The sequence below is a fragment of the Cygnus olor genome, chromosome 6 (genome assembly GCF_009769625.2).
Source record: "Cygnus olor isolate bCygOlo1 chromosome 6, bCygOlo1.pri.v2, whole genome shotgun sequence".
Classification (NCBI taxonomy): Eukaryota; Metazoa; Chordata; class Aves; order Anseriformes; family Anatidae; genus Cygnus; species Cygnus olor.
Genome location: NC_049174.1, coordinates 13962000 through 13983489, shown reverse-complemented (window position 1 = coordinate 13983489; position 21490 = coordinate 13962000). Strand labels below are relative to the sequence as shown.

General features: G+C 41.5%; 1 protein-coding gene across 3 annotated transcripts in view; it reads left to right on the top strand.

Moving 5' to 3' along the window:
• Nucleotides 1-243: 243 nt before the first annotated feature.
• PARD3B (par-3 family cell polarity regulator beta) overlaps nt 244-21490 on the top strand; it is a 401278-nt gene continuing 380031 nt past the window's right edge. The window contains exon 1 of one of the 3 annotated variants that reach the window (XM_040560832.1): nt 244-553. In XM_040560832.1, the coding sequence (XP_040416766.1) occupies nt 434-553 (120 nt within the window). In that variant the 5' untranslated portion in view covers nt 244-433. The remainder of the gene's footprint in view (nt 554-21490) is intronic. The other 2 variants (XM_040560834.1, XM_040560833.1) reach the window with 2 other exon arrangements.

Here is a 21490-nt window from a genome sequence, read left to right as displayed (position 1 = left end):
CACCCAGCCCCAGCCGCTGTGCCTCAGAGCGTTGCCCGGGCGCTCCGTGAGCCCTGCCAGGCTCGGTGCCGTGCCCACCGCCCCGAGCAGCCCGCGGCCCACCCCGCGGCCCGGCCCGGCCCGGCCCGGCCCGGCGCGGCGCGGCCTCCCCGTGCCCGTGCCGCCGCGCGGAGCGGAGCGGGGCGGGGCGGGGCGGGGCGGAGCGGGCGCCGCGTCCTGTCCCGCCGCGGCGGAAGGAGCCCGGCGGCCGCGGCCTCGCTCCCGGCGCTGCCCGCGCGCGGCCCCGGGGCTCGGCGCGCACCTGCCGGCACGCCCCCGCCGCGGGGACGCGCACCGGGACGGGGACGGGCACGGGCACGGGCACCTGCGGCGGGCCGGGCCGCGGTGCGGAGCCGTTCGTGCGGTGCCGTGCCGGGCATGGCGGCGCGCTGAGATGAAAGTGACCGTGTGCTTCGGGCGGACCGGGATCGTGGTGCCCTGCAAGGACGGGCAGCTCCGCGTGCGCGACCTCACGCAGCAGGCCCTGCAGCGCTACCGCCGGGCGCAGGAGAAGGTGAGGCGGGGGCAGCGGGGGGCAGCGGCTGGGGACGGCCCGGCCCGGCCCGGCCCGGCCCGGCTGGGGGCCTGGCAGAGGCCTGGCGAGGCTGCGCACCCTCCTCCGAAGGCGTCCGAGTACAATAAAAGTGCTGCCCGCAGCGTGCGGGGTCTGCCTGGTGCCCCGGGTGGGCTCCTGCCCCCGCTGACCAAGGGTTTGGTCGCCCTAGCGCCAAGCTGGAAGTCAAACTCTTGTTCTGCCCCGCAGGTCTGGGAGAAGCTCGCTAGCGGTGTGCTAAATCCGTCACCAGCACCTGAGGCGGCTCCGGGGTCGTGGTCACCCTGGTAGGGCTCCTCAGCGAGTGTCCTGCCCTAACCGGCCTTGGCGCACGTAGGGCCTGACGGATACGTTTATTATGAAAAACTTCCCTATCGAATATCACATGTGTGTGATAATGGCAAAGTGTCTGCAGGTTTCTTACTGCTGTTATGGCCAACAGTCAACGCGACCTTTTGCGCCGAAGCATGGTTCAGAGCCCCAAAATTGCCAAATCATCTCCGTTCAAGGACGGGGCTCGCCACAACCGAGTGCTTTGGTTGAGGGGAACTCAGGCACTTAAAACATGGTTTCAGCCCGTACTTGTGATGACCCTGGGGTTAGTCTCATGATGGCAGCCAGAAGGTGGCCTGAAAGGCTTTTGTCTAAATACGTCATACGCCTTTCCTTCCCGCCTCTCTTTTTCTTCAGAACCCTTCAGAGGGGACTAACGGGGTCTCTGCGTTTTGGGACAGGCCCTGCCTGTTCTAGAAGACTCAGGGAGCAGCTTATAGGGGAAGAGTCCCAACAGCTTCAGAGAGGTTCAGATAAACACCGAAGCTATGAGAAACTAATTGTCCTGTAATGCTTTTTAGGGTTTTGTATCCAGTTCGCTGTTCAGGTGATGGTTCTAGATAATGATTTTTATTGTAAGCATTCATCTCCTATGCTTCGTTCAGATGGTGTGAGGTCTGAAACATCCAGCCTTCTCTGTGGCAAAGTGAGAGAGAGGGCAGGGTTCACGTTTCTGACCTTGTATTTCTTGTCTTTCCAAATGAAACTTCTAGGCTTTATCCTGATGGAAGTCCTCAGTTCCCTACCCTGCATCACAGGTGGACCCAGTACTGGGTGCAGGCCAGTTTGTTCAGAAATGGCTGGTCACACTGGGTAATGGTGGTTCACAGCTTGCACGAGGGCTGGTAAAGAGGCAAGGGGGGCAGAAGCAACCTGAGGACCTGAAAAATGCAGAACAGGTTTACATTCAAGTCACTTAAAGTTTGATGACTTGTGGACCCTACCTCCTTCTTCTTCACTGGAAATTTACAGTTTTCTTTCAGGGCTTTGATTAATTGCTTTTCAGTCTATGTGGTCTGCAGTGGAATTAGCCAAAAAGATAAGTAGATGAATTTCATCTTGTCAGATGTATTTGGAGTTGGTGCTCTTTCCAGAGGAGAAAATTTGGGGTTGGATAAATAGATCATACAGAAGTCACAAACAATTATTTTATTACCTTGTAGAGAGTTTCTGTCCAATCTAACATGGAGGGATTGGGTGTCTTGCCATTTTTTTTTCTAGCTTGTTCTAAAATTAACTTTTTTTTTTTTTTTTTTTTTTTTTACAAAAACATAGACTGCCATAGGGAATGGGATTATTTCAAGATAATCAACAACTAAAATCTGTTGTGTGGTGTGGGTGCATAAACAGGTTTATGTGAAAGATAACTGAATATTTGTTTTTCTTTTCAAAATATTTAGAATGTTTGGAATACTTCCTGTGGCAGAATACTGTTGTTGCTGTTGGCACATTAATGTGCTTTATGTAATTTTTTTAAGTGTTAACAACTTCTGAAAAACAAAGTGGAAAATGTTATTGTTAAAGTGCCTAAGTATTTGGGGAAGGCAGGAAAATTGATGCAAGGAACATCTTTGATAGCTGCAGAATGGAAAATGAAAAGGTAGCTAGGATACACGCTCTGGGAATTTTTTCTTAGTTACAACACTGTCAAATATCCCAAAAACGTCTGTGAGAAGCTTTGTATTTCAAGGGTTCTTCTGGAAGCAGAGTTTTGCCATTACACAACAGTCATTTGATGGATTTCTAGTGTCTGGTAAAGGGGAAGATGTGAGATTAGAATATTAATTCATGTATATTGTAAGATATTTGGGTTTCTTTTGCTTATAATACTAGCAAAATTTTTAGTGGTTTACAGTACTTAGCAACTCTTTAAACCTACATTTGTAATGAGGGGAAAGTTGATGCAACAAATGGCCAAGTCTCGCATTTCCATGAGACTTTTGGTAAATAGCTGAGAACTCTGCAGGCAGTCGCTTATTGTAGCCTGCTGTGTTTTCTCTGCAAATTTGTTTTGGTTTCTTGGCTGGGCTGCGTTGGTGAGGATTGGCCATGAAAGCTCAAGTGCTGTCATTCAAACAACAAAATACAGGGCTGTGGCTTCAGCTGAAGAATCAGACTGGGATTATTATTTTTTGGATGTTTCTGAGATTAGCAGTGAATTGTCAGGAGCACTGTTGTAGTGCTGAGCGGGCAGACCTGATTTTCTGGAGGGTTCATTGACTCATTAAGGTTGGAAAAGACCTTCAATCATCTGGTCCAACCATCCCAGGTTCAAACACCTGCCTGGACTTGGGACCCACTGTCCGTGTGACAGTGTCAGCTAAGAGAATCCTGTGCTCCGTGAATTGTCTTGGATGGTTAAGCAAATGTTTTGTTAATCGTCTTTTCTGTGAGAGTTGTTAATAAATTTTCAGATAAGTGACTGGCATCTCAGAAAGTTACCTGTGTTTCAGTGAGGTTTGATGGAATTTTGTGAGTCAGGATCTGCTTTTGCTGTTTGGTAACGCGTGTGTTAAGGCTTCCTGCTGGCAGGTAGATTCAGTAGAATTGATTCCTTGTTGTCAACCCAGTCCTTTACTGTTTCTTGTAACTTGGTATTTTGGTGCCTTGGGGAGCGTTTGCTTGTTATCTGTATTTAGGATTCTTTGCTTGAATGAGAGTGGATGTACTGCGCGCGGCAGGAGATGCTGTGTGTCTGCTGCTCTGGGGCTGTGAGGCACGGCCCTTGGATGCAAAGCAAGGTGCCTCCTCGATTGTTTTCCAGTCAATTAAGAGACCTTTGTCTTCTCTTTTTCCCTGAGTATGTGGACGGGAGGGAGAAAGAGATTTTGGGTCAGCCCTGAAGGATTGCTTAAGCTCTCGTGTTTTCTGGGTCTGTGCGGTCCTGTTAACAGCAGCTCCGCAGTGCTTCCAAGGCTGAATGCATTCGAGCTAAATGCAGCATTGTGCTCGTGCTTCTCCCCTCTGAGACACCGCTCCCCAGAGCAGGGGACAGCGCTTGAGCTGCCAGCCTTGTAGTGAGGCCGTTGGTTCAGCTGGAGATGCTAGGTCCAGTGGCATGTTAAAAGAGAACTTTAACAGCTGTCGGTACAGAAAGTGCCCAAAGAGGATGGCCCTGAGCCTAGGAAGTGACATTCACAAGGACTTTTCTTTAGCCTGCAGTGAAACTTGGAGTCCACGGAGAAATGTCTAACAGCAGCAACAACAACAAACCTTGCTGGTCCAGATGTTTTTTTATCCCTCTGGAGGAGCTGGGGTGGAGGAGCGGCGGTTATCGCCTGCCTGTGAATGTACTCGTGTTTGTGTGTGTGGCGCTCACCCAGAGGCTTGCTTGCCGTGACTGCTGTGGCTGTTGGAAGTCTGTTCTTAGAAGCCAGTTGAATGGGTGGTACAAGGAAACATGTGAAAAGTTAATAAACGCTGCAATTTGCCATTTACATACAGCTAAAAATGTGCAGATTAAGCCATGGTTAAATTCTTGAGTGGGTCATTTTCAGTGTCTGAAAATGTGTCAGCCTCCTGTTGGGAACGCTGACACAGGTGATCAAATGTGAGTTGGGCTGTCTCACCTGGACTTGGTCTGCAGTTGTGATGGGCATTGCAGTGTGTGCTTCCATCGATGAGAAGGTACAAAAGCCAGCAGGTGATTCTGCAATGGTAACAGTAACTTGAATTGGCAGTCGGACTGAGGGGGAAGCAGGAACAGTAGTGGCCAAGCTGATTCGAGTCGGGTGTATTTCTGATGGGAGAGAGAACAGCGGGCTGTTGGGTTGTACTGGCCACCTTCCCCAGATGAGAGGCATTGAAAGGGCTAATGCTGCAGAATGACTGTATCAGATTCTAATTCCAACTGAAGAAATAGATTTTTCCCCTTCTTTCTATTTTTGTCTGCCCCACAACATGATAGATAGTTTTGTAGAATTATGTACTGCTGTTGTAAATCAGGCAGCAAGCAGAAGGAGCAGTCAATGTTCTTGCAGTTTCCCTGAAAACAGGGGAGGGGTGGGGGGAGAGAGAGGGAAACAAGTTTGACTCAAAATTTTATGATTACAAAAAATGTTTGTAAGAACATAACAGATTTCTTCAGAAGATACCAAGTATAGGTGGGAAATTTTGAAAGAAGTCCATTGTTAGGAAGGCTTTTGTGTTTTGTGCAAATCATGAGTACTTAGTCCTTCCTAAAGAGAGAGTAATACAACTGTATTTGTGTGGCACTTTTGTCATGAACCTGGTCCTTATTTTTTTTTCTTTTCTCTCTTTTCTGTCCGAGTTCGTTTTAGCAAGTTTCCTATTTTATGCTCTAATAGGAATGGAGTTAATCCATAATCTTTGTTTTACCAAAACAATGGGTAAAGTAAGCTCTGGTTTAAGTACTTTCACTAAGGAATGTTTTTAACCATTCATCCCCATGTTTGCCAAAGTATTTCTATATAAGCTACAGTATGGTAGCAAATTTTTAAATTGTCTTGGAAACTGATGCATGTCAGTGAACAGTTTGTTATCACTTCTGCATTCACCCTTCAGGTTTGTCCACTATGATAACATGCTAAAGAGGCAGAATATAAGTTGCATGAATTCATGGGCAACTGACTCACCTAACAGGAAGAGAGGCCACATAAGTAGGCAAAGAAAAGGGAAAGAGACAAAGTATTTCAAAAAGTGTTTATATAAAACAAATTGTTACTGGCTTAACCATAGTGGTGATACTTCATTGATACTGGAAATAGCTTGAAAGTGGCGGAAAATGTGAGTTTCTTAAAGAAATTTTGTATGAGTTCTATTGTTAACTTGTAACTCTCTTTAATCATGAAGGAGATACACTTTTGACAATTTTTTCTCCTTGGCTTTTTGTCTCTTGGTGATTTCATTGTCCTAGCATGATTGTGGTTTTTCTCTATTTCTTTTTTTTTTCTTTTTTTTTTTTTTTTTTTTCTTTTGGCACACCAAATTAGGTCGAGTTGTTAAAGTAGTTCCAGGGGACCAGGTGAAGCCAAGGGTACTGGTTTCCTCAAATCAGCATGCTCGTGGGCTGTGCAGTCAATGTGGTGGTTGTACAAAGCCTTCTAATTAAGGCATAGTTCAAGTAAGAAGTTTCACAGTGGGTATTTGTGTGAGCATTTCTGAAGGGGTGGCTTCACAGGAACAGAGATGCTCTTTACCTAGAATTTGATTTTAAAGTTGTTTGTAAAGTGAGTGTTTTCCTAGACTGTTAATTTCTCTTTGTCCTGCAGATTTACAAGTTGAGAAATCGTGAGTTTAGTAGTTCAGTTCTTCAATGTGTGTAGTTATGATCAGTTGTCAGTGGAGCTCTGTTAAGAAGCGTGTTTGTCCTTCAAGCTGTATAAATACTTGATGCTGTGAGAAGCAAGTTGAGGGTTTATTGTTGAGTACCTTGCACACATGAATTGTGAGTATGTGTTTTACATGTGCGTGTTACATACGTGCTGGGAGGCGGAACTGTGTACAAGCTGCTGACAGTGGCTTTCTGTTTGGTCCGAAGCGAGTTGAATTCATTCAGTGATCCTGAAAAATGGAGAGTTAAAAGTGCCTACCTTTTCTATCACTCCTGCATAAAATGCTACGAAGTCTGCTTCTGTACTGCTTCATAGCTACTAGTGTTGATGTAATGAGTTTTTGGTAGGTTTCCAGTCTCCTTTCTCTTTTGAACCGGTGTTTATAATCCAAACAAAAACTGTTGTTGGACTGGAAGTCAGACTTACACAAAATGTCTTACAGGACTTTATGTACTTATGTAACTTGAAAAATTAATTGTTGTATCTCTCTCTCTTTTTAGAGGCAGAGTACTGCCAGCAACTTGTGCTTTTGGCTGAACATTGTTACCTGATGTTAATGGGCTTCAGGGGAAAAACTCAGTTTAAGGGTAGAGCTGGATAAAGCTGGTGGAAATTCGGTAGGCAAACTGAGAACAGCTGATCCTGGAAACATTGCAGGTCAGGCATCAATGTGTGTGATAGTACAGGGTTTTCATTTGTTTCCTGGAACATATTTATCAAGTTCTGAGTACTCTTCAGTTGTTCTCATTTGAGACAGCGAAGACTTTCTAATAACTGGCTGTGCAAACAGTCACGTAAGGAAGCCGTCGAAGAGCAGTACAAAGTTCTCAGTAGTGGCTGATTCCTGTTACTCTGCCCACGTGAACACAAACTGTATGTGCTCTTGTACAATTGTGAAGAAGTTCAAAACCCAAATGATGTTTTTCATCTATTTATTTCCTGCTCGGGAAGCAGCATGCAGTATGACAGTTTAATGTTCAAAAAATTCCCTTCTGGCGTAGGATGGAACTGAGAGATGCTTTTGCTTGCTGCATAAAATGCTGCTTTAGTTTTTTCAAAGTATTTGAAAACAGGGGGTTGTGTTCTGTTGGTGTTTTCTTTATAAAAAAAAAAAAAAAAAAAGCTATCGTTTGTAATAGATACAGTTTTTATCTGTTGCTTCATGTTATGTGACTGTGCTTTCCTCCTCAGCTGTTCAGTGTGAGGTCGCTTGAGTTGCACCACACTGTGCAGTCTCGCGTCCCGCTGCTGAAGCAGCGATTTCCTCCCCCACTGAGCATGACATTCTTTAGGCTTTCCTAATGACACTCATGTCATAACTGCAGCGTTCCTAGGCATGAAGACCTATTGCTTCGTTATTGAAAACTCCCTCCAGCTCCCTATTAGGATGCCTGTGTTCCTTCCTTAACAAATGGGATGATGCTAATGGGCTCGAGCGATTAGTATTGTTGAAAACAGATCCTGCTTTGTATTTTTGTATTTCACTCCTGGGTTTTGCTTATGCATAAAGATACACCCATTTGATGCTGGGGAGCTGGCTAACAGCTGTGATGGGTTCCTGTGAATGATCTCTTGATAGAAACAGACTTCTAGATGCCACTGACCAGACAGTGCCCTGAATACATTGGTAAACTGAGCAAGCTGCGTCATGTAAAAGTTTTAGAAAATGGGCTTGATACAAGACCTTACGGAAAGAAGACCACAGTATGTTACCTAGCATCTCTCCTAATAAAAGTGTTACTTGTTCTCCTCACGTGGTGTCGAGGTAGTTATGTGAGATGTATCATCAGTAATTTATTTCTTGTGCAGCATTGCTTCAAAAACTTCCATGTACAGCAAACTTCCTATTATATGAAATTACTGATTGCACTGGATAGGACTTCTTTGGATCGTTACCCTTACTTTAAAGAAGAAATATGTAAGACTTGTTTCTGTAAATTATTTTTCTTATGCCTACTGGTTGTGCTATAGATACCTCCATTAAACGAACCATTGTAATGTTTTAATGTCATCCAAATTTGTGTCACTATCTAGTGTGAACCTGTAATTTTTGTGCCACCGGTATATCCATTCAGAGTCATGTCTTTGCTTTGTTGTGGCAGGTGCCATAGCACTCCTCCCGTGCTTCGACTTGCTCTTGGGGGTGCTTCGGAGTTGGGAGGTTCAGCCACGCTCTTCTCTGGTTTCGTGGGTGTGCATTGGCAGCAGGTACTGAAGTAGGAGGCCTCGCTGTGGCAAGGCTTTTCTTTGATTGCTCTATCTATGGAAAAGAAAACTACAGCCTCTAATAAGGATCGTGTTTATCTGAGTGGTACACAGAGAGGAAGATGGATGGCTGTAGGCGCACGGAGTTCAGTCTGACAGGTAGAGGCTGACAGCTGGCTGTTTGGACTTTTTTTTTTTTTCTGGCTAGGGATTGCCTTTAAAGGTGAGACTCCGGTGAGCCAAATGGTTTTGCAGTACAGCTTATCTGATGGAATGTTTTCCAGATTCCCAACAAAACACTAGTAACTGGAGGGTGCATGCTAAAAAATCGCCCAAATATTTTCCTTTATACAACTGCAGTAATTTCTCACTCGACAGAGCTAAATAGAACATTTAGTCTAAAACAGAATTTGATGCATCCAGACAAGCTTCAAGACTTTAGTTCTTGGAAAACTGTGTGGCTTTCTGTCCAGAAGCTGAACAGCTTCTCTCTTCATCCCTCTTTTTTAAATCCTTGTAAGACCTTCAGGTTGTTACAGAAAATGTTATTTCATTCTCTTCAGTGTGTCAACATCTGAGCTGATCTTTATTATCAAACCTGAATATCCAAGTCTCACATTCTCTGTGAAGAGAGAAGATTTTGTTATATGATCACGTCCTGTTTCTTTTAAGGACGTCAGTATACCGGTCAACTAAGAACAGTTCCAGCTCCAAAGGAATTAGAATCCAGCATGTCTCTCTTTGGACCGTTGAAGAGGACTAAACCATTTTTTCTGATGTCCATTATCCTGTCATGCATCCTGATGAATTAATTAATCCTGTACGGGTTGGAATTGTCCAGTGTCTGAACTATGGAATGGATCTTGACCACCCACCTGTAGACTGTTCTACAGTTGAGGTTTATTTCTTTTAATTTGGGTATGGATTTATGCTTTCTGCTTACCTGTGAAAGGTAGCAGTGGTGATTAAGAAGTGTTTTTGCAGTTCCCTGAAACTTACCATTAACGAGGTTCTGTCCTTCCAGTGAGCAAAGAGATGATCTTCAGCTGCTCCAGAAGGTGACCGGTTGAAAAGATGCCTGGGCTGCTATGCAGCTGTTCCCTTGCTTGGCTGGTGCCCCTGTGGGGCAGGCAGACCTAATATAAATGCATCTTTATAAATCTGTGTAGCACCTTATTTCTCTTTCACCTCAAATCAGAAGTTTTCCTAGTCTTTCCTAGCTTTTTTCCTTCCCTTTTTTTAGTCTTGAAATGATGGATGCTGTAGTTAATAGTGATTAGGACAGAGTTTCATGCAGGTACTTTGGGGTATGATTCTTCTGTGTTCTAGGGATCTAACTGCTACTGGACATAGGAACACTATTCATGTCAGTTCCTGTAGTTCAGGCATTTTCTGTTGAATGCAGTTTGTAGTGGCATGCTTTGTGTGCTGTGACCTTTGCCTAAACTATGTTATTTTTTAATAATCCCCCATGATACTACTAATTTAGTGATGAATTGGCTCGATAATGCTTTGTGTGTTATAAAGCTTTGCACTGATGTTCTCTGCTGCCTATCTTTTTTTTTTGTTTCTGAGCACAAGCCAAAAGTAGGACCAGACTGCCAACTTGAAGATTTTGCTGTTAGTGGGAGTGTTGGCTGTTGACCGCTTTGGATGCGGACCTTTAGGAAGTGGTGGGTTCTAGGAGTAAGGAAGGCAGTGTGTGACCTGGAACTCTGGATAAGAAGCTTCCTCAGCCATATTTTGTCAGATTAGCGTATGCTGTCTAACCCTGCAATTCCTGCCTGAAGGTCGGCTGCAGAATCTTTCCTGTGGATTCCTGGCTGAGCAGCTATTTAAATTCTCTCTCTACTAGCTTTAACATTCTCTGTAATTTTTTTTAAATTATTATCTTGTTCAATAAGGATTTTGATGGAAGATTCTCTCATCTCGGGTTTCTTGTTGTCTTTCTTCTAGATGCTAAACACCATGAAGAGAGAACAGGAGTATAGTAGTGCTGAAGTAGAGGAAGCAATAAACAATGCTATTTATGACTGCATTTAGTTTTAAAAGTAGAAGTAAGTTGGGGGTTCTACAGATCTGATTAAGGTGAGGTTGCAGTTTTACAGCAGTTTAAGCTTGGTTGCACTTTGTTTTTTTTATGGGTAGGAAGGCCTATGCAGCTATGTAATGAAAACTGTTTCTTGGTTGCTGTCCAGGATGAAATCACAATTATCTGAGGCGGGACAGTAAGATAGGGGAGTTGGGAGAGAGAAAAATGAAAAGGGATATGGTCTTTATTTAAAAGCCTTGTTGCAACCACTGTCCAGAGGAGGATGAAAGCTAAGGTAATGACATCAGTTTTGAGGGCTGGGGTGAAAACAGTAATTTCAGATTTAATTGAGAAACATGGGGATTTTGTTTTTTGGAAAAAATGTGTTAAAGTAGTTAGTGAGACGAGCGGGTAACTTCCTTTGTTGATTTTCTAGCCTCTGTCATATTATATCTGTAGTAACTTGGATGAACATACTGAATCTCATGTACGTTTTTTTAAGCTTCTGGTTTTAAAATAACCTTCCTGTCTTGCATTCGCTGCTTAAGTTACTTTAATGAAGTTCTTTCTTATCAGTTATCCTCCTTTGTCTTGAACTGTGAGTTAGTCCAGATGAAAGCCTGTATGGAACCCAGAAGTGATGCAGTAGGTTTTTTTAGCTCAGTAGTCTCCAGAGGGCTTGCATTGGAGAAAATGTCAGTAATTGTTTAAGCCTGCAGGAAAAAGAGACAAATACATTATTGCATCAATCAAATGTGAACTCTTTATGAAAATGCAGTTTAACTCCAAACCGCTTGTGTTGAGTTAAAAAATTATTGGCTCTAATAATGATTTTTGCTAACATATAATTTTTCTTCCTAATAAAATGAGTAAGTACTGTGAGGGGTTGTCAACAATCTATTGGATTACTTTTACAAGCTATTTTTCTAAACTTGAGGAAATACCTGGTTTGTTTTAATCTGCCAGAAACATGTCGTGCTTTGCTTTGACTGATTGACTTCAATTGTATGTTCTTTAGGTTACTTGCTCTGCTGAGATTTTCTACAGAAGTTGTCTTTGTATCCTCCTCTGGATCCAACCTGTTACCTTCCCATCCTGTAGGACAGGTTACAGCAGTATGCTGACATCAAATTACGTTATCAGCATGTTTTCCAGAAGTAGGGTACTATGTTTGTTTAGTCAGTCTGTTTCTAGCATTTACCTTTTTAACAAATATGATGGTGTTTTTTTTTTTTTACTGATGTTGGAAACTTGGCTGTCCTCTTCTGCTTCTGGTACCTCAACCTGCTCTTTAACTGCTCCAAAATCAAGAGATTGGGAAGGAGACTGCTTGTTTGAATTAAATTTACCCGGGTCTTGCGTGGGGTAGAAAGACTTGCTGAGATTTTTTTAAAGGACTGAAGGGAGTTAACATGCTCAGCTCCCACAGAATTATGCTCATGTGAAAAACCCAACCGCTGCCAAGTCACAATTAATTTTCCTCTGCTGCTTGTACTGAATGTATTCTGAACAACTGTTTTAGGAGTTCCTGGCATTATAATATACAAAATGAAAACTCCCTAAGGAGTTGGAAACCTGAAATGGTTGTGTTGGGCAAGAAAAGCAGAAAGTTCATTGACATTTTGCCATTGTGCATGGAGAAGGACCAGCGTGTTTGTAGTAGTATTTGTAAGGCAGGGTTTGTTTAGATGGCAGTGAAAAGGAAGAGATCTGCTTTTAGGAATAGGGAGGTGATTCTAGCATTGAGGTCTATCCTGTCAGTGATCAATGATAGCTCTTCTGTGTTAGGTAAGATTAGCACTTGAAAACCCGAAGAAGTCTTCTGTATTAATTTTTTCAGGAACAGTTATTTGAATGGCTCTCATTCAGCTGCTGACTGGTGGGAGATACTAACTTTACTTGAAAAACTCTCATAAAAAGCACTCCACTGGCTTTCCAAATAAGCAAAAATTAATTCTGAATTTTGTTAAAATACTCAACATAGCTCAGAAATGCTTGAAAAAAACACTCATGGCCTGTGCATTTTAAGTATATTGCTTCTGAGTTTTTTTCCCCTCATAATTACTTTTTTTTTTAAATCCACTATTTTTTTTTCCCAAAACTGTCAAGAGGACAAAATTGCTTTAAACTGTTACCCTTTTCATGTACTTGTACTTGATGTAAGGTAGATCAGATGGGAGTATACCAGTGTTGACCCCTTAATCCTTGAGTCTGGAAAAATGTTGGCTTAGGCCAGCTCCCATCTAAATTAATTTTGTCAGTTTTGGGGGAGTAATTGCAGCAAGTCAAAAACTGAAAGGCGTAGGTGATTTGCTTTTGTACTTGCAGGTTGCCTTTTACTATTACACCTTTCATGTAGCATTGAAAGATGTATTGCTGACGTTGGACTACGTCATCTTAATCTCCTCATCCCAGGTCTCTGATATTTTGTAGTTTTTGTTGTTTTTGCTGCAGCAACGTTTAACTCTACCATTTAGCTCTGAATATAGACTGAATACCCACTTTGATTATTTTTAAATGTATGTTTTATATAGTATGGATTTTGCAGTTTCCTGTGTTGCCAACCTATTATTTCTTGCCTGGAAGAACAATGTATATTCATTGCTGTATTTGCTTTATTAAATAAGCAATATTCAAAGAGACTAGGACAACTAGGTAGGTCTGTTTTGGTAACTTCAGATGTTTCATCTGTAATATACATCTGGCAGCATACACACATTGTTTATCTTGGTATGACAGAGCCATCTTTTGAATTCAAAGGAAGTGGAGAGGTCTGGCTTATTGTTCATAATGTGGTTTATTAATGGCTGTAGATATGAAAAGACCATCTCGCTAAATGGAAGTCTTGGTCAACCTCTGACTCTTGTCTTAAAGGTTTGAGAATAGACAATATGAAAAAATACCAGCTTCTTTCCAGATGGCTGAATGCTTGATGTGTCTTTATGTTTAGCTGTCATTCAAATGTGAATGCTGTGGTGATTATAAATGTCGTCCATTTTTCTGGTTTGAAATGTTCCCTTTTATGCATTGTGTGTGTACAGATTAACTGTTTGGCTTATCAATGGGGATTTTAGAGCAATAAAACCCAACTTGGTGGTATAGCAAAATCCAGGATGTTAGTGTTCATAGCTGACTCGAGAGTGCAGGTCTCAGCTCCACATAACACATTGTATACAGTAATTGTTTAGAAATAGGTTGTAGTGGATTATTAGCATTCTTTAAATGTTGCTTCAATTCTGAAACATCTTGCACACTGCAAGTTTTATACTGTTTAGTAAAAAATCTGCAATCTGGGGGAAAAATGAGTTCTAGGAAGCATGAGGAAAGGAACTTGTTTAAATTGTGAAGAAGAATAAAAGCTAGATTTTGTTATTAAGCTATGAATGTGAAGCACTTTGTATACAGTTTTAGACAACGGTGAGTTAATGCTCAAAGATGCAGACTACAATTTAATAGATTGTTAAATAATGCTGTAATCTTGCTAAAAATTAATGAATTTTCAGATTTCTAGTATTGCTTTTATGTTTTGGAGCCTAACTCTGTTAAGGATATGCATAGTGTAAGAAATACCTCTAATAATGCAGCCAAAGCTGTTCCATGTTCTATAGAAGGCCAAATCATTTACCTTAAGTGACTGGTGTACCAGCAAATGCTGATGTTACTGTGTTGTTTTTTTTTTTGTTTGTTTGTTTTCCTATTAACTGACAATGACTTTCCTTACCTGGTAGCAAGAATCAACTGCTTCATTGCACGTGCTGGCTTTCTTTTTCAGACACTAGTGTGTAGCGATAAAACTGCTGCCTAGTGGAAGTAGGTCCAATGACTTTGCTGAAAAGCCTTCATGCTTAACAGTGAATGCAGCAGCTGAACTCTTCAGGTGTGGGCTCTCTACCAGTGCTTGTGTATGTGAGCTGGGAAAATGTGATATAATCATTTGTTAATGAGAAGGTAACATTGCACTTGGAAGTACTATTGATGATGCATTGTGATAAAGCATTCCTATAACTTGGTCAGCTTTTGTGAAAAAATGCCTCATGTCCTGTTTGTTGTAGACTTTTCCAAGAGGTTTTTGTTAAAACGTATAGAGAAATGTTACTTCTGCAGATATTCTCTATAATGTGTGGAGCCACAGTATGTGGATACAGTTGAGCCCTGGAAGAATGAGCAAGGTAGCCGACTAAAGTACATTGGACTCCTCTATAGGAGTGATGGATGGCATCAAACTGCAAATAAAATAGAAGGTTGTACTGGTGGCAGCTCAACACAGTTGTGATGTATGTGCAAATACAGCATTTAATCAAGTTTGCTTACTGGCTGTTGTCATTTGAAGTTTCTCTTCACGGGGTTGTACTGGCTGGACTAAAACTGTAAGGAAGGTTTCTGTGTGCTCACTCCCCACCCCAGCTCAGGAACGACCATCCTGGTCAGAAGGGTGGAGAAAGGTGCCACAGAACAGTAACTATGATATGTGTCGTTCTTCACGTTTGAGCTGAAAGTCTTTTCACCACTGCTGAAGAGGCCTTCCTTCTTCTCTTTCCTTGTAAATCTCTAAAGATGTTCCATCCCAACTCCTTTGTGGTTCTGTTTTCCTGAAGGTATTTGGAGGAGTGGGAGAAAGAATGTCTTTTTGCACTTCAGGATAAGGGAAGGGAATAACGCTTCTGTACACAAGCAGTATTGGGTTTCTATGAAAGAATGAATAACCTCATTCTGTTCTTTGTTGTCTTCTATCTAGCCAATATCCGCTTCCTTTATGGCTTAAGATTTTGATGATGTGTTAATTCTGGGATATTCTGTATTTCAGTCAGGTGAAGATGGAAGTTGATCTCGAGAATGAGAGAGTTGTCTTTGTTTGGGTTTCATCTGGTTCCATCACTCAGCTCCGCCAGTACCCTTTCGGATAGAGGTTGTTTGGTCTATTCACAGGGTGTCTTTTCTGCATCTCAAAAACCAAAACCTAAAACCCATGAATTAGTAACATAACAAAAATGTATGAGAGATTATGTAATAATTCCCTCTGTGTAATGTTATGCTGTTAGATATTTTTATTACTTTTTGAAATTACTGCACGCTTTTTTTTCAAAGGCTAGCCAGAACCAGTAAAGCTGACTAATCTTTACAGAATTTGGCAGTGTTTGCTGGTCCTTTATGCCTTGAGAACATTCTTCAGTCAGTCATTTTTGCTACTGAGAAGTAAAGGGAGAAGGGAGGCTGGTTAATTTAGCATTTCAAATGACAACAAACTGGCATGTAACAGCTTCATTTAGTACAGATCTTGCTCCAACACCTGTATGGCTGAGAATCCTTTATTTCTGCACAAGCAATTCTAAGTTCATCTGCTACTTCACCTCCCCCCCCCCTTCTTTTATCTTTTTTGTGTAATGAACAGATGAACTTCTGTCTCAAAGGGACTCAGCTTGCATCTTCAAATACTTCTAATGCTTCTGGTTTTTAAAGCTACCACGGCTGTCTCAGCAGCTTTCTAGCACATTGTCCCTAATGGCTGTATTTTGGAGCAGGAAGGTCAGTCAGGCCCTAGGCCATGCTCCCCAGTGTCTGTTTTGTGCAGCAAGTAGGTCTGTGCTGCTGCAGTGCCACCCTACTGCTTTCTGAGAAATCGGTGAAATACTTTTGTATCCTTGGAAGAAAAAAGCCCCCCCCCCCTCCAATATATATACTGGCTTCTCTTGTGGAAGTATGGATATACTTCTGTAATTTACTGCTGTTTTTTCCTTGCTTGAGCTTTGTCTAAAGCTCAGTTTACATTATAAGGAGTTAGGGGATTTAATCATACCTGATCTGCATTGTCTTACCAGCATTTGTATTCTGTGGTATGGGAGTTTGGAGTCTGCTATTACTCGATCACACATTTGAAACTCCAGCCGCCCCTGATAAGCAGTCCTGTGTCAGCTGCAAATACATTAATCACTTCACCAAAGTAAAGCCAAACAGTTGTAAATAAATTTATCTTAGATAGTATCTAGATGCAGGACTGAAGTGGTGGCTGCTCTTTTTGTAGCTGCTGAGCCCTTTTATCAGTTTTTTTGTTTAGGATCTGGTATACCTCAGTGTAGAGTTAGCAACCAGCTCAGCTGTGTGAATTTACAGCCAGCCCTGAGTTCTTGTGATCAGTAGCTGTATTGAATGGTTTGAATTTAAGGTATCTTCAGTTTTAGTTGGCTAAATATCAACATTGTTTTTCACTCACTTAACCTGAACTTTACTTTTAAAATACAATAGATCTGTACGCATGTCTTTCTTTTTTTCTTAATAGTTTATTTTATTTTATTTCTGTGTGAAAAGTGGCTGGTACCTTGAACAAGTAGCTTTCAAGTGTTACGTGCTCACTTTAAGCTGGATTTTAAGAAATGATTGGTGTCCTTTCACCCTCTGGTATTTCCTTCAAAGAAACAAAAAGCCAGACCCAATGCTAATTAATTATTGGTCAGCTGCCTGTAGAGGTGTAGCAATTTGCATATTGGCATAATAATAGCATTTGGAGTATTTTAGCTAATACTTGACATGGAGAACTTGGGATACAAAAGTTAAAGTATGTGCTTAAAATATTGTGGTTTTACTTAGAGATGTTTTGTTTTGGAGCTGTCGTGTCAGCTTTTTTAGGAGTGAGGCTTTTGTCTTTTTAGCTTGTTGAAGCAAGTTAGTCTAAAGGGCTCGATGAGCTGAAAGATATTAGTTTATAACTGAATATCTGTTTACATTTCTTATTTACATTCTGACAGGCTGTCTTTAATTCAAAGCCTGGCATACAGTGCACTTCAGTTTTAGCTGAGACTTCAAGGAGCTTTTTTGTTGTAGTTCTTAGTACTGCAATCTGTGTGGACCTCTGTCTAAACGCATGTCTCCAAAGATCTTTGCCTGTTCTGGTTTTGCATACTTGTTCTTGCTGAAGTATGTTTCTTAAATGTTAAATGTTGGAGGGCAGTGGAAAGGTGTGGGTTTCGCGATCTCTCAGCCCTGTAATATCTTCTCTAAGTCGTATTTTATTCAGTCTTCAGATAGTATTCAAGTGGCAAGCCATGTTTGGAGACTGGTTGTTACTCAGATTCAGTATAAAATCGGAATGCTCTGATTTTTGAAAGGTTCCAAATCACAGTTTGAATGTAACTTAAAATGTTCTGTTTTTTTTGTGGGGGTGGATTTATATATCTGTGCTCTGACCATTGGACTGTTGGGGATTCTGTGCTACGATGTGCTAGAGTCTCTGCAGTTTTTTTTTTTTGTTGTTTGTTTGTTTTTTTTTTTTTTCTCAAGAAGATATATCTTCCCCCTCCTCCCTGAATATTCATCTGCCAGGATAAACCAACTTTCTCTTCTTCCTGCTCTCTAGGGATAGTGGAGTTCTCTAGGTGAGAAGAATAACTACCTTTCCTTCCTTGCAAAAAATAAAAAGACTTTCCATTTGTTAGTATGTAGCCCTATTGATTTATCAAGGCATAATCATTTAAAGATGGGTAAAAAACAAGAAAGCATCTTCAGCTTGAGAAACTGCCCAAGATGGAACCTTGCTGATGTCTAAGTTTGGCTTGCTGTAAGGAGGTGGCTATTAGGATTTATAAATACGTTTTCCTGTCTTCTCAGTAAAAAAGGAATTTATTTATTGTAACCAAAAAAGAATTGGAGAAGGAAAGAGGAAGAAAGACTGAGAAGCAGTTCAGTTTCATCCGCCTAAACTAAAGCTTTGTGTATGGTGGTGTGCTGAAGAAGATAGGAGAAGAGAGAAGTGGTTATCAGGCCATGCTCATCTCATGCTGTTGTGTTTTGATGCGTAGTTGTAGTGGTATGTAGTCCTATTAATTTCTCAAATAATTACCAGGTAAAGATGGCTAAAGAACTAGGAATACTGCAGTCCCTTGAGTGACTATTCAGCATAATGACCATTCAGCATGTTAAATATACCTTACAGTGCTGTGCGTATGCTGTGTTAGCTGCATTCCGAGAGCTTAAAAAAAAGCCATGTCTTCTGGTTGTACGCTGTGTCTGTCTTCACTCAGTGTTCCCTTTGACTTCAAAGAAAAGCGAGGGAAGGCTTTTTTGCCCTTTCCCAGATGTGTAACAGTTCTTCTATTAATGGTCTGTGGTATTCCGCAGACCTCATGCATGAATTGTTTGTTTGTCTTTGTTTGCTTTGCCTTTTCCACTCTGATCCTTAAGAGCCAGCAGACAGCGTGAGCAGACTTCACAAAAACTTCACACTGGCTGAGGTGTAAAGCCCAACCTTAGTGACCAGGATGTCCTGTTGAATCTGTTTCTGCACTTACCCGATATGATTAGTCTCCATTTTGATGTCAGGTATTTAGCACCTTCAAAAAGGGAAGCTTTTAAAATTGGATATTTAAAGTGACCCTAAGTAAAAATCTTATTTTTCCGGGACTGCTTTACTACTCTGTGATTCCACCCTTTGGCGATATCACATCCAATGATGATATAAAGAAAAAGGGTGTATGTGTGTGTGCAGTTTTCAAAAATAGTCTTGAAAGATGAAATGAATGAATATGGACAACAAGTTAATGTGTATGGGGGAAAAATACATAAAATGGGGCCTTTCATCGGTAGCTTACTTGGAATAGCTTCCTCTGGTATTGTCTAAAAGCAGATCTTCTAAAAGACAGGGCAAACTGTGCTGTTTTGCAGGGATGTCTGGTTCAGCTCATGTTTGAATGTTTAATTTATTTCTTTTAGGAGTAAATTTCTTCTTTTGTGAAAAAATCCTTAACCTCTCTGAAAATCAATGTACGTACTGCAGCTGGAAACAAAGAATCACGGATGTATTATTTAGAATGACTTTATTTCCCATGATCTCTAATTTCATTTCCTGTGTTGAAATCAGGGGAGATAAGCTAACGTAAAACAAGCACAAACAGATTAAGCATATCCTTTTACATTAAACACCTGTGCTAAAAAGCATATTGATCTTGTGAGAGCTTCCTTTTTTTTTTTTTTGTAGTTGAGGTGTATTGAATCCTCGTGAAAAGATGGTTCTTCATGTTTGTTTGCAGGTAACTTCTTGCTTTTTTCAGAAATGTACTGATTTAGGGATTGTCCAGTAACCTTATTTCCTGTATGTTCCTCATGTGTGCAGATACGCTGTCAAAACAAATTGCAAGTGACTAGAGAACAGTTTGGTACAGTCTCACTGTTGTATGTGATTAATAGGGGAGGCCTATTAAGGAGGAGTTTTAGATAGGTGGCTGCTATTGTTATTAGTATGATACCATGCTCAGTAGCGTATGGTAATCTAGTATCCCTTTAATTTTGTTGAGGCAATTGGTCAAAGGTTGGGTAAGTGATTATTAGGTGAAAACTCATTTTAAGAGTCCCTAGCGAAGCAGGTGGTGGTGCGATTACTTCAGCTGGGTACTTAAATGTGTTGCAGTTGTGTGATGTAGTGTGCGATCCCAGAAGCACTTCCCCACATAGTTCAGGTGGTCTCCTCTTCTGCTCCTGCAGAAAGGGGAGCTTGGAGGGAAGTTTCGCTGTGTTCCACGAGCGTTATGGCTGTGAGGTGGGTCCCTGCCCTCCTGACCAGGGAGCTAACGGACGTAAATACTGTAAAAAATGTCACCGGTAGTACTGTGTTTTTTAAATTCTTGCGTACTTAGTGTCTTTGTGACTTATGGTAGATTACAGTTTCAGGCTGCATGTATGTAGCTGTATTAGCTGAAGTGCAAATGCGTGTCCTGTCTGGGAATGCTGTGGGAAGGGAGGTGGAGTTATGTTTTGGCAGGAGAGTTGAGAGCTTTTTAGTCAGCCCCACTAAATCTACCGTTAAAACTGAAGAATTTTTGTCTTGTCTCATTGCCAGATGCTTAAAAGCAGTTTCTTTCTGAGCAGGCACCTTCTGTCCTCCCCGCCCCCCCCCGCCCTTCCCCTCCAAGCTTTAATTTGTGTCTTTGAAGTCAGTCTGTGTAGATCTTGAATGTCACTGACATGAGAGAGTGCGTATCCCTTCACCTGGTAGAGCAATATGAAGAAGTTTTATCTTCTCTCTAGCATCTTACAACATTTTCACTTCTAGTGCAAGCAGATTCGTTTTTCCTGAAAGCAAAAACTGCGATGGAATATGTGAGGCATATATTTCTTACCATCTCGCTGTTCTGTGACGTGTTTATTTTCCTATTATTATCTCGAAGGTTTCTGCCACTTCTGAACTTCTATCTAGAAATTATTACAGATGTCTCAGTTTTATTCAGGATAACTATAGAGCTATGAAGATGAAGTAATTAATTCTAAGTATGAGTTTATTTTCAACAGTGAGACCTGAAAACATGGGTTTGTAAATTATTCTGTTGTGCTGTAATGCAAACTTAACTCTCGAAGTTTCCTGAGCGGTGAAACCCAAATTTTGCTTTCTCTTTTTTTTCTGGAAGTTTGTGAAAAGAAGTCATAATGTATACTCAATTGGTCTTTGTACAGGGGGCTTACTTGGGTCTGGTCAACGTTAGGGTGTGTTGAATTCCATAAATGTCTGGAGTAGACTTAATCTCTTGTGCAGAAAGCTGTTAGTCTTGGCTTTTTACATCAGTTTCTTGTTTGCTTTTATTTTTGTTAAGATGTCATGTCTGCAACATATTATTGCTAGAGAGATTATATATATGTCTACCATTTCAGCTGTCCTCACATGTATGAACTAGACTCGGTTCTTTTTCTGTGAGAGAGGAGGAGGCATGATACATTTTTATTGTTGCTTTTCTTAGGTTGTATACCCAGGTTCAAGTGCCTGTCTGTTCTGTTGCTGCTGACATCTGCTTGCTGTTCAGCTCTAGGTCATTCTCGAGAAATCCCTCTGCTGTGACTGAGGAGTATTTAGTAGTCAGCAGATTTAATATGTGTTATGCAAATCCTTACATCCTGATCAGCTGTTGATTTTGGGAACTCTGCCTTCATATTCCCACAAAGCTGAAACCCCGCCTCTGCTACCATGGTGGTGGTAGCCTAACTGCTGAGGGGTGAAACGCTGCCTGAATAGAAGAGACGCTTCAGGCTTGTTAGGAGGTGGTGGTGGTAAGCAAACAA